Genomic DNA, 12,435 nt, shown 5'->3' with positions numbered 1-12,435 from the left:
TTTTGCACACATCCCGGTTGCAGTGGGTGCGTGTGGGCATAGCAACCGAGGTTATTCCCAGTGTTTACAGCAGAGCTGTCGCAATTATTTCCCATGTTCACGGCAGACTGTCGCAAACAATAGCAAGTTAGCAACCGAGCGCGGGGTAGAGAGATTAGAGCAGAATCAGCTCCACCAGTGTTTACAGCAGAGCTGTCCCAAGTAGCGTCATATGAAAATGATTGTAACAAACTTTTGTTCTAAACGTATCGTCTGTGTTGAAGAGTATTGTGATCGACTGATGTCTGTTGTCGCATTCCTGACCTGACGCTCAGAGTAAACATGTAGCTGCGGCTAAACTAAACTCATGTGTTGTCATGTTATTGTTGTAAGGAACCCAGTCCAGACTGCATTCCCTTAACAATTGTTCGTATTGAGCCATATTGTATTGTACCCATTCTGCAATGTGTTAAATAACGTTTGCATCCATTCATTCTACTAGCGTTAACGTTACCACATTATTACGTTAGCATGTAAGCTAACAAAATCGCCGATGCTAGCCTCAGCTAGCCTCGATGCTTACTATACATAGAGAATGCCATTCACATTAGCATGTAGCTAACAACACCGGAGATCTTTTTGTGAGACTAAACTATCCGCTCTTGGTGGTAAATTCTGTTGCTGTTGGTTTTGTTTCATCAACAAATGAGAGGCAGAACACACAGTGAATGTATCCGTTTGTTTATTGCACTTTTATTGCACTTTCTTTGCTGAAAAATATATGCTCCGTTGGCTAACGTGAGGTATTTAAAGATGGTGGCTTTGTTGTTTTTAAGCAGGAAGTGTAGTGAGCGTTCAACCTTTTCTGATTGGTTGAAATGGCCTTCATGTCTGAACAACATCGCCGTCTACTGCTTTGGTATTGTACTACATGCATATGACTTCACTCAGTGCCGGGTTTAAACCAGTCGTGTGGACAGAGTTTTATTTTTTTGAATAAAAAAAAAACTGTGTCATTAATACCCGTGATCGTGTGGACAGGGCCTAAGAGGTTGGCAGTCGACTACGGCTCCTTTCCATAGGCGGCGGGTATATTAGGCCAGGCTAGGCTATGCCTACCCAAATGGGCAGCCCCAGTCTGGGCATTATTATAGGCAGCCTAGGCTACGATATTGTGTGTGTGTGGGCTGCTGCAGCCCGGTGGTGACAATACGCAAGGGTTGGCCAACCGAGGTGTCAATGGCAGTAGGTGTGGTGGCCGTTTAACATTCCAGACTGCAGGCAGTAACCAATCACGCCACATTATCAAACTAACCGATGCCAGCCTGATCTTCAAAATCCTCCATGGTCTAGCCCCACCCCCACTTTCCGATTTTTTCACCTCCAGGTTCACCAGAACTGTTGTACCGGGTGACTTGGCTGTTCCATTAAGGACAAGTACATTTAGCAAATCAGCCCTCTCCGTGAGAGCTGCCCAGACCTGGAACTCCATTCGAAGTTACATGCCGCCTGGGCATAACACCGGATCACCTGAGGCCAAGGGCTTGCTCTACGAGGGCATGATGAGACTGAGTCAGAGTTAATCAAACCGTGGAAACTTTTTAGAGCTACTATGTACATTGTTTTCAAAGCATGATGAGATCCAAATTACGGAAAACGTTTCCTTCATTGCCATCGGCACCGCAACTTGTGAACGGTCTTTCCCAATGAGGCGCATCCGAAACTGGCTAAGAAGAACAACAATATGCGCCAGGAGAGACAGTCAACTCTGAGTCCGCTTCACATTGAAAGTGATCTCACAGACAAACTTAAAGCAGAAAAGATCATTGATGCGCGAAACGTTGCATTTTTATTTTGTTGCATTAAGGTTGTTATGGTTTGTAACCGACCTCAAACGCAACGGCACAGACAGGAAGTTCAGAGTTAGCCAAATGCTAGGGCGTATTTATTTACAGAGTCAGAAGAAGGATAAGTACAATAATCAAACAAATAGGGAGACTGCCTTCGGCAGAGTCATCTGCCGCTCTGCAGAATCCTCCTGGTGATAGTGGTGGGGAATTGGCATGTGACGTTGTAGCGGCTCTGCAGATACTCCCAGCAGATAGTGGTGGGGAATTGGCATGTGACGTTGTAGCGGCTCTGCAGATACTCCCAGCTTTCGCTCAAGGTGGAAAACGGAGAGAGAGAGAGAGATATCAGAAACAGTCCAACGAAACACAGAGGCAGTGTGGTTCCCTCCTCCCTAGCTGGGTCCAGAACCAATTGACAGTGACGGTCTTCAGTGTTCCCCACAACACACAATTTAGAATAATCCAGAACCAATTGATAGTGACAGTCTTCAGTGTTTCTTCAATACACACAATCAGAATAATCCAGAACCAAACGATAGTGACAGTCTTCAGTGTTTCTTCAATACACACAATCAGAATAATCCAGAACCAAACGATAGTGACAGTCTTCAGTGTTTCTTCAATACACACAATCAGAATAATCCAGAGGGGTTTGGTTCCACTCACCCAAGCGCAACGCGTAAAGCAGGCAAAACGAGGCGCAGCTCCAAACGGGGAACAAGGTTCTCAACAGCGGTTCTCCACAGAAAGGTCCTGGAGAGAAAGTAGACCAGGAACAGCAACGGGGAAAAAACAGGCAAATGCAGTTGTATTCCAGAACGACCCGACAACGACAGAAGGAAGGTCCCGGTATATAAAGCCCTCTGGGGCGCTAATCACAAACTATGACAGCTGCGTGATGAAAGTGGCAATCGTTCAAAAAGCGTGCGGCGGGGAATGCACCAATCAGCACCATACCTCAGGAGAGCGACAGAGTAGACGGCAGAGTACAGCAACTTGCAATGGGCCTGGTCTACAAGATACACTACACGACCAAGGTACCCATGTACATGTCAAAATACTTCCCAAAGGTCAGTGAATACCACGATCACAACACCAGAGGGAGCTCCACAAATCATGTTAAACCCAGATTCGGCTCAAATAAGGGACTAAACATGTTTCGCAATTATGCCACATCAATGTGGAACGCCCTACCCAAAGCTGTAAAGGAATGTGGATCACTACCCACTTTCAAAACCTCTCTCAAGGGACACCTACGGGAGACTGCAATTCAAAACTGGCCCCTGTAAATATCCTAACCCAACCCCCTCCAATGTACAGTCATTTACCTAGTATGGTTTTGTCGAGTTCGTTGGTTGACTTTTTTTATTACACTGGATGCCATTTTCTCACAGGAAAGATTTGCCTCTAGGATGGAGCCCAGGTAGGTAATTTCTTCTTTCCTTGTGACAATATTGTCACCCACTGTAACTGAGAAGCACACCTTCTCACACCCAACCAACACATGTTTTTATTATATTTTTTTGTTTTATTTTAGCAGCATCACACAATCTGGGATGACTTTTGTTTTAGGTGCATTTTTCAGTCATATGATTTATTTTCTAAACGTCGTCTGAGACAAAAAAAAGTCATCCCAGATTGTGATGCTGCTAAAATAAAACAAAAAAATATAATAAAAACACGTGTTGGTTGGGTCTTTCGCCGTCGACTAAAGACGCACTTCTTCAACCATTAACTAAAAAAATAAAAATAAAAATGCACTCAACACTTTGATGAACATTGTTACTCAGCTGATAAGAGTTGTACCCTTCCTGATGTGTCGTACAGAACTTGTAAGTCGCTTTGGATAAAAGCGTCAGCTAAATGACTAAATGTAAATGTAAATGCACCTAAAACACCCCCCCCCCCTGTATTCTGCAGAACTGAACTACACATCCCGGGGTGCGCTTGATTCCATGACCCCTCTCTCTCCAATCGGGAGCACGTCGTGTGATTTGGCGCTGAGCGGGGACAGACAGACAGACAGACAGACAGACAGACAAGGCCCAAAGCAGGGTGCTTTTGTTAGTTTTGTTACAGCTAGAGGAAGAGAGGGAGCCAGAGAAATTAAAATATAGAGAGGGGGCGAGAGAGAGAGAAGCACATATTCCTCCCTCAAGATCCTACGAAATGCTCGCCCATCATAGATCCCACTGCTGGGTAGAGAGACGAGGAGCAACGGGACTGCAGGGTAGCTAGCTATCATCTGCCGTGAAGAATCATCTCCTCCTATTCGGAATCGCGTTAAAAACAGAAGAAGAGGCCTGCGCTGTATTTTTTTATTCTACCATCTTTTTATTTGACTTGTTTTATATAGATTGTACAAGGACGATACACATCTGGTGTATGTGTTTAGAATGGGACACGCTGAAGGTATTGACATTTAAAATTTCACTATATTTCTCGACTCATTAAGCATCTCGCCGTGCTCTGTTTTGCTTTCTCTTTGCCGCTAAACGCGTTGCCATCGTATCGATGCATGTACACTACACACGATGGTATGGATGTTTACTTTTAGACCTTATTTTCAACCCGTTTCTCTTCAAACGAGTGATGGAGGTGCACTCATCATCATCACGCCAGGCTATTTGATTTAAAGGGGCAAAGGCAGCCATGTTGGCAACAATGTAGCACGTTAGCTCTCTTTTCATCTTGTTCCACGTTCTCTCTGTGTATATAGCAGTGTTTGACACCTTTTGTCACGTCTCCGAATATAAACCGCCACTGCACATATTCATACATGTTTTATGGGTGAAAATATTATATCATATGTCGGTAGACAACCCCGTTTTATGTCTGGTTGTTGTAGCTCCAGGCTAGCTGCTGTTAACATCGCAGCAGAATATCATTCAGTGAAACCATTTCATTCTGCACACAGTCTTCAACGTGACAAACAACACCGTTACAAAGAGTCCCATGTATGTTACATTGGTGATTAGGTGACGTCGTCTAAATGCGTGTAGGTGGACGCTTTAGATGACCCCTGCCTGTTTACATCTACATTATTCACCGTGTGGACGGTAGCCCCGGGTCCCTTTCTCTAACGGACATGTAATCAAACGATGGCTCTCCGTTCTTACAAGCGTGATATAACACTTTGAATGTGACTGATCACCAGAAGAATTAAACAATCATGTGTTGAAAGATCCCTAAAGGCCAAACTACACACATTTGTCCTTTTTGTTTTGATGGTGGTAGGCCCATTTAGGCTACACCATGTGTTTTGAGAAGAATTGTAACAACAACAACAACAACAACAACAACAACGAAGACACAATCCAAAGATGTATAAACCATTGACTCTAAAAGATGCGTTATATTGAAGAGATTGACAGCCAACCAAGATCATTCTGCATCTCAAGGAAAGGCTCACATCAAAAGCCTGTCTCAATGGTGTTTTTCCTGAGTCCTGTCAAATTAACTTCCTGTCATCAGCTGTCACTTGTTATCTTTAGCTCAGACAGTTCTCAAAGCCATGAAAATCTATATATTTGGTGTTGGGCTGGGCGATATGAAAGAAGCTCCTATCACAATCTGGAATTTCTTCCAATATCGGTATCTTATCACAATATCGGTTCAATATGCTAAATCACAATATAAAGATTCCAGTTTGTGTTCATTGCATTGAACTGCATGATAATGTAAAGTATAATATCAAACCAAAACTTTGTTATTTTCAAATAACATCTCCTCAAATACTGAAGATATCATTTTTAGAGAAATTTGAGACTATGTGGTTATCATTCATTTGGATGACAGAATTGTGCACAACTATATCATATTAATTATATAACAATATGATGAAGGTTCATATTGAATTATCGCCCAACCCTAGACCTAAGCCTCATATTTCGTTTTTAGTTAATTGAGGAGCATAATAAGTGTCACTTCAATAAGTGTGATGGGTATTTATTGATATGATTCTATGAGTATCGCCGCCTGTCAACACGTAAGACCGGGGTTCGATTCCCAGACGGGGAGAACAATATTTCCTGAATCTCCCCAAGGGGACCAATAAAGGAATATCTTGTATTATCCATGTTCATGAAGAAGTCAGGATAGGTGGATGAGATTGTACTAAACAAAACGGATTTGTCATTTCTATCTCCCTTGATTTAAATAAGTGTAGCAAAACAAAGCTGTATATTCAGTGTTATTATTAAGGACCTACACACTTTCCTCTCATTCCTCTTGTACATCTATTCTCTTGCAGGTCCAGTCAGAGAAAAGGACAGTTAAGGATGCAGGAGCACAACAATGGATTTCTCCTTCTCTTTCATGCAAGGGATCATGGGAAATACAATTCAGCAACCCCCTCAGCTTATTGACTCGGCCAACACCCGACAGGAGGGCGCCTACGACACCGGCAGTGACCCGGGTGAGGATGGAGGCCCCTCCTACGACGCTGCCCTGGAGGCAGAGTTCTCTTACCCCCCTTCAGCTTCGGAGGACATGCCCCAGGTCTCCAACGGTTACCCCCCGGGCTTGGGCCTGTACGAGCCGCAGGCCAAGTTCTCCATGTACTCGCAGTTCCCCAACGGTTCTGCCAACGGCTACGGGGCCATACGGGGCTACGGAGAACACGGTCTCATGCCCGGGGAGGGAACGGTACTGAGAGGCCCGGGTCTCCAGGAGAGACCTCTGTCCCCTGTGTCCCCGCCTTTACCCTCTCACCACCCGCACCTCCACCACCACCCTCATCATCACCACCACGCGCACCACTATCACCCGAACCCGCCGCACCTACAGCCTCACCCTCACCCGCATACACACCCACAGAGTCCCCCGCCGCTGCCCTCCCAGCATCACCTCCCCCAGACGCCTCACATCGTGACCCATCGTGACCCTCCTCCACTATTGCTGCTGCCCTCCGCTAGCCCCGACCCCTCCATACTGGACAGTAGCCCTTCCCCTCAAGCCGCCCACACCCCGTCTACCCCGCCTGCACCCCCCGGTGGGGCACTGAAGAAGTCCAGCTCTCCTGAGATCAAGCTGAAGATCATAAAGACATATCAGAATGGCAAAGAGCTTTTTGAGTCTGCTCTGTGTGGAGATTTGTTACAGGAGTTACAGGTAGTGTATGTTTATCTACAAAGTTGAAGCAGGTTCAGGGAATTAGGTCGGCGCTAAATACAGTGACTTGGATGTGTCTCGATCACAATCTTCTTGTCCTCGTCTTAAATTGGGTGGGTCCCAAATCCAACCAAAAATAGTAGATAGTTTATCAGGTTATACGTTGTTATTCATTCAGGAAAATAGAGTTTGAACCTTGACACCCTGTGTCTATGAGAGGTAAATAAATACACCTTGTTTAAACATTGCAGATAGTAGAAAACTAAATCTTTTTTCAAGCAAGAGATAACATTTGGCACTGTTTTACATTTGTGTCATTCACATTTTATGCTCTAAAAATGGGATCGTTGCCTTTTTATGGATTTTGTGGAACTGCCATGTCTGACCAGAAGAGGCTGTATGGGCAATTTCACTGCATTTCATGCATTGCTGTTGGAAATTATTTTTATTAAATTTGTTTATTGTTTAGGGAGGGATGAGCTGTTGTTTAAGTTCTGATATTTAATTGATACGTCACAAAACACCTGTCCCAACGTTTCAGTGAATGCCTTCATCATTTAATAAAACAAAGGACAGAAATACATCGGTGTCTGTATATATAGAGAGAGAGAGAGAGCGAGCGATTGTTTGAGATGTCAGTTGTGAGTTATTTGTCTAAGCAGCCAGTGTGTGACAGGCCTATGTACTAAACTATGCGCGTGTGTGTATTAGGGTCGAGTTCATATTGATATCGCAATGAAACAATGCAATATCCATCCATATTATGAAGACTGCAATATTGCTATTTTGAATAATAAAAACAAAGAAGACATAACTGAGAGAAAGTGAAATAGAGAGGAGTGAGACAGAAGCGCTTCACTCACATCCAGAAATACTAGGTCCATAAAATACTAAATCTGCTAAAATAACCGCAATATGATATTTTGTTCATATTGTTCAGCCCTGGCATATGTTTCTATAGAGAGATGGAAATAAAAGAAATTAACTTTTTAGAAAAGAATATTATATCATGAAATAATATCAAAAGGTTAAAAGCTCAAAATTAAAATGGACATATAGATACAGATGGAAAGAAAATGTCAGAGTTGGTCCATTCAGAAATATTGGTCCATACCATTTCTCATTTAGGCTTATTTAGGCTGGATGGTTCTCGTAAAATGGTTCACCACAAACAAGGTGTCCCATGACCAATTTGTTATGTGCAAGGTGAATGCGTTTGGATGCTTTCTTTTTAATTTGCCAATAGGCAAATGTTGGAAATGTATTAAATCGATGCTGGGAAAATGTAAATTATATGAATATATTCACCGTCATTCTAGGAAAGTTGTGTTTGTCATGCCATATATTACTCCTGTCAAAGGTGAAGGGTCACATTCACGTGACAACTTCTAGACCTGGGTAACATCAAAGTAGCCAGTAGGTTGGTTGGTCAGGTGTAATTTACAATTTAATTTACCTGTTTTCCAGAATACCAGATACGCCTGAGTGCACCACAAGGCCTCTTACCCCATACCCCCCCCCTCATTTTTCTTGTTGCAGACAACAAGGACAAATCATAAGTTATTAGGGAAACATGAGAGTAATGTATCATTTGTAAAGGGCAGTCGTGCCCCTCTACTCCAAAATGAATGTCATTTTGATTTGGGATTGTGACTTGAATATCATACATAACTTTTTTAAATCAACCCATTTTCAGCAGAGCATTGGATTTCTAATGAGGTGACGAGGCCAATTGGGGAGTGCTCTTAAGATATTGCGGGATATGAACCAAGTATGAGAAAGGGAAGATGGTACGTCGTGATTATTGCTTCTGCGTCTGACATAGCTGACCTCTGTCCTCTCTGATCCCCAGGAAGAGGATTCCCAGACGAACGAGGAGGCTACGGAGGTGCAGCGCACACACGAGAGGAAGAAGGAGAAGAGGAAAAAGAGCGCTCGACTGCAGGGGCAAGCCCAGGAGCAGGCGTTGGACCAGGACCAACCACAGGGAGGTACCCCAAGCCAGACAGAGGACACCCCTGTCCAGCCTCAGTCCCCAGATCTGCCCATGGCTCCGACACCGAGGCCCCAGAAGACTGTCGTCAAAGCCGAGCCAAAGACACCCAAGGCAAGCGCTACTTAGCTCGCTCTCCATGGATGTTTTAATTAGGCCTAAAAAAAATAATGGTTTGTTTCCGGTTGCCGACCGACCCTGCCGATTTAGGTGCGACCCAATATATTTTATGAGTAAAAAAAATAAAATAAAAATATTCAAAAAAAAAAACTTATTTTATTTTTTGAGTAAGTTTCATAGAAATCTTAGTCAAACCTTTAGTATTATGGATATTAAACATGCTGGCAGAGTACATGCATCCATGTTGTTGTAAACATTTTAATTAAATAAAGAAATTCCCTATCCATAGTCGCCGTGGGAAAGAATAAAATAAAAAATAAAATAAATTCCCTACCTACCCATGGCCTTAACTGACAACCAACAGGAAACAAACAATATTTTTTGTTATGCCTTATCACTAACTGCTAAATGTTGTGTTTGTGTGTGTTATGCATGCACTTGTAAAATAGTTATCGTCGTTGGTCTTGTCTCCTGTAGGTGCCGAAGGTCCATCACCCCTCTGTAATCCAGGAGACTGGTTTCTGTAAGGAGTTTGTGATAGGGGATCTGGTGTGGTCCAAGGTGGGTACCTACCCCTGGTGGCCCTGCATGGTCTCCTCAGACCCCCAGATGAAAGTACACACACGCATCAACACCAGAGGTAAGGCTACACTTAAATTTGCACCAAAACAATTACCAAACATGTCATTCCCGTACACAGTCATGTATGCAAAGCATGTGTCAGAAGAAGTGGATGAAAATGTACTAGAATGGTTCCCAGAGAGATGTGTTCTCTGCAGGTCTGTCCACCTGTCATGTATGTTTAGGAGAACAGCAAGTAGCTCGCATCCCAATCCATATCGTTTGCCTCCTGCCCATACATGCCAATGGCTAAAACCTTCACCTCGGTCTGCACTGTTGTTCTTTTAATGATAAAGAAAAAAGTTTAATAGTGCAGGTGTCTGGCTGACTGCCAACCCTTCAAATTTGATCCAAATTGGTAAAGAAATGTGCAAGTTATCACCGTTGCGGACATCCACACACTGACACAAGTGATTACAATATCTGCTTTGAGTGTGGTTGTGTGATAACTATACATAGGAAAAGGCACTTTCCTACATTTTCGTTTTGTACCAAAGTATCCAGATGACGTTATGGATATCATTATCCTTTATCCATTACCAGTATGGAGGAATGAATAGGGATGCACCGATCCGACTTTTTAAGTCCTGATACCTGGGCTTTGGGTATCGGCCGATACAGAGTACCGATCCGATACCCATTATTCAATTAATAAACTGTATGCCTCACTGTGTGGAAGAGACGGGGATCATTCTTTTGTGCAAGGCAACATCAGGCTTGACTTAAAACATTACTTTCCTAAGTTAGTGAAACAAAATGTAACAAATTAACACATAGATATAAATGTACTGAATTGTTATTTATTATTTTATTTATTATTATATTATAAATATAAATATATATATATATATATATATATATATATATATATATATATATATATATATATAAAACCGATATAATATATCTTTTTCGGTAACCGATCCAGCTATTTTAGTCATATCGGGGCCGATATCCGATATCAATATTGAATCGGTGCATCCCTAGGAATGAATACCTACAACAAAGTTATAATGGATCTCCCTTTGGTTTTCTTGTAGCTCAGCTAAGCTAATCAAGGAGTAGATGACGAGTGTGGTCATAGTATGTGTTCTCACCTGACCTCTTTGCATGTGTAGGTCACAGGGAGTACCATGTCCAGTTTTTTGGCAGCGTGGCCGAGCGAGCATGGATCCATGAGAAGAGGATTGTCACGTACCAAGGAAAACATCAGTTTGATGAGCTGCAGTCTGAGACACTGCGCAAGACCACCAACCCAGCAGAGAGGCACAAGGTATACAATCAGCTCTAGCTCTGGACATCTACCTAATGAAATCCCTGAAACGGCAGTGTCCATCGCAGGTCCTAAGTGTGAACGAGATAACTCGAATACCGGTAGCTTTAATTCAAATCTTTTCAAATTTACTATGCTTAATTCATGACCCCTAGAGCAAGAACCCTATTGGTTTTGGTGATCCCATGACCATCCCTCCAAATTTTCAGTATTCAAATGAGCACATCTCCTGATCCGTTAGTCGTACAGGGAAGACATTTGCTATAAAGACCTATGATAAGATAAGATGATCCTTTATTAATCCCCTCTGGGAAATTTGGGTGTCAAAGCAGCATGGGGGGGGGTATAGAGCTTCACAGTCCTATACAGTCCAATATCTATATACACTATAGATACAATATAAAATATAAATACAAATGCAATATAATATAAAAAAGTACAAAATACAAGATAATGCAGTGATATGAGTCCAGTGATATGAGTCTCTAGTTCTCAAGTCCCGAGTTCTGACATGATAGTTCTGGCAGCAGCCGAGCCATTTGTTGTAGAGCCTGATGGCTGCCGGTATAAAGGACCGGCCCAGTAGTGAAGTAGCTAGGCACAGATCATTTACCCTTGTGAAAATCATTGTATAATTTATCTTCGCAAACATTACTGTATTACTCTACTACAAGCAATTAAAATTTGTACAGCAACTAGAAGCACAAAGGAGACGATAACAAATGCAATGCAGAGTTTTGACGTGCAGGGCTTCTAGTGGAGTGTAGAAAAAGTTAATGGTTTTCAGAAGACTGAGTTATGTATGCCTAGCGACCCTCAAACAACTTTCAAGTCTCGTGGAATAAAAAAAACTAAATTAGACTGGTATGGTCCTTTAACTGCTTGTCCGATCATTATAAAATGTGTCATTTGTTGTTATTTTGTGATATCCTACCATTATTATCAATATGAATGTGACAACAATATGGCCACATTTAGATTCATCAAATTATGATTCTGACTAAACCTCATGTGTGGTGTCTAGTGACCACCATTTTTATAATTGTATAAATCCAATTGGTAGGTCAAACCATTTGACCAGATTAAGGGCATGGTAAAAAGCCATCATTGAGAATTCGGGGCGCTTCGGGGGGTTATACCCTACTCTCCGTCCATGCATGTCTAGTTCACCTTCTGGTTCCTAGGCAACAAGGATGAGGCCAGCTTACCGATTTCTTCATTGAGAGCTACTGACTCCGCATCTAGAATGAGATATATTGGCCTCCAAAGTCTGTCAATATTCAATGAAAAAGGCCAAGCCCCTTGTTCCATTTCTTTACGAATATCTTGTAAGTTTTACATTACATAAACATACATTATTTATTTGGTTTTTGAATATCTTCACTAGCAACCGTCTTTGTCACCAAGTTTAGCAGCGAGAAATAAAAAGGCAATGGCATAGGTGGAATAGAATTGGTAATAATAAAAAAAAATATAAAATTTAAAGC

General features: G+C 42.4%; 1 protein-coding gene across 1 annotated transcript in view; it reads left to right on the top strand.

Moving 5' to 3' along the window:
• The first annotated feature begins 3,874 nt into the window (after positions 1-3,874).
• nsd3 (nuclear receptor binding SET domain protein 3) overlaps positions 3,875-12,435 on the top strand; it is a 61,539-nt gene continuing 52,978 nt past the window's right edge. Inside the window, exons 1-5 of the mRNA XM_084323453.1 lie at positions 3,875-4,241; positions 6,082-6,941; positions 8,794-9,048; positions 9,532-9,694; positions 10,794-10,948. Coding sequence (XP_084179579.1) covers positions 6,126-6,941; positions 8,794-9,048; positions 9,532-9,694; positions 10,794-10,948 — 1,389 coding nt within the window. The 5' untranslated portion in view covers positions 3,875-4,241; positions 6,082-6,125. The remainder of the gene's footprint in view (positions 4,242-6,081; positions 6,942-8,793; positions 9,049-9,531; positions 9,695-10,793; positions 10,949-12,435) is intronic.

The sequence above is a fragment of the Notolepis coatsorum genome (genome assembly GCF_963971535.1).
Source record: "Notolepis coatsorum genome assembly, chromosome: 1".
NCBI lineage: Eukaryota > Metazoa > Chordata > Actinopteri > Aulopiformes > Paralepididae > Notolepis > Notolepis coatsorum.
The sequence above is the reverse complement of the archived record's forward strand: the minus strand, read 5'-3'. Positions and strand labels throughout refer to the sequence as shown.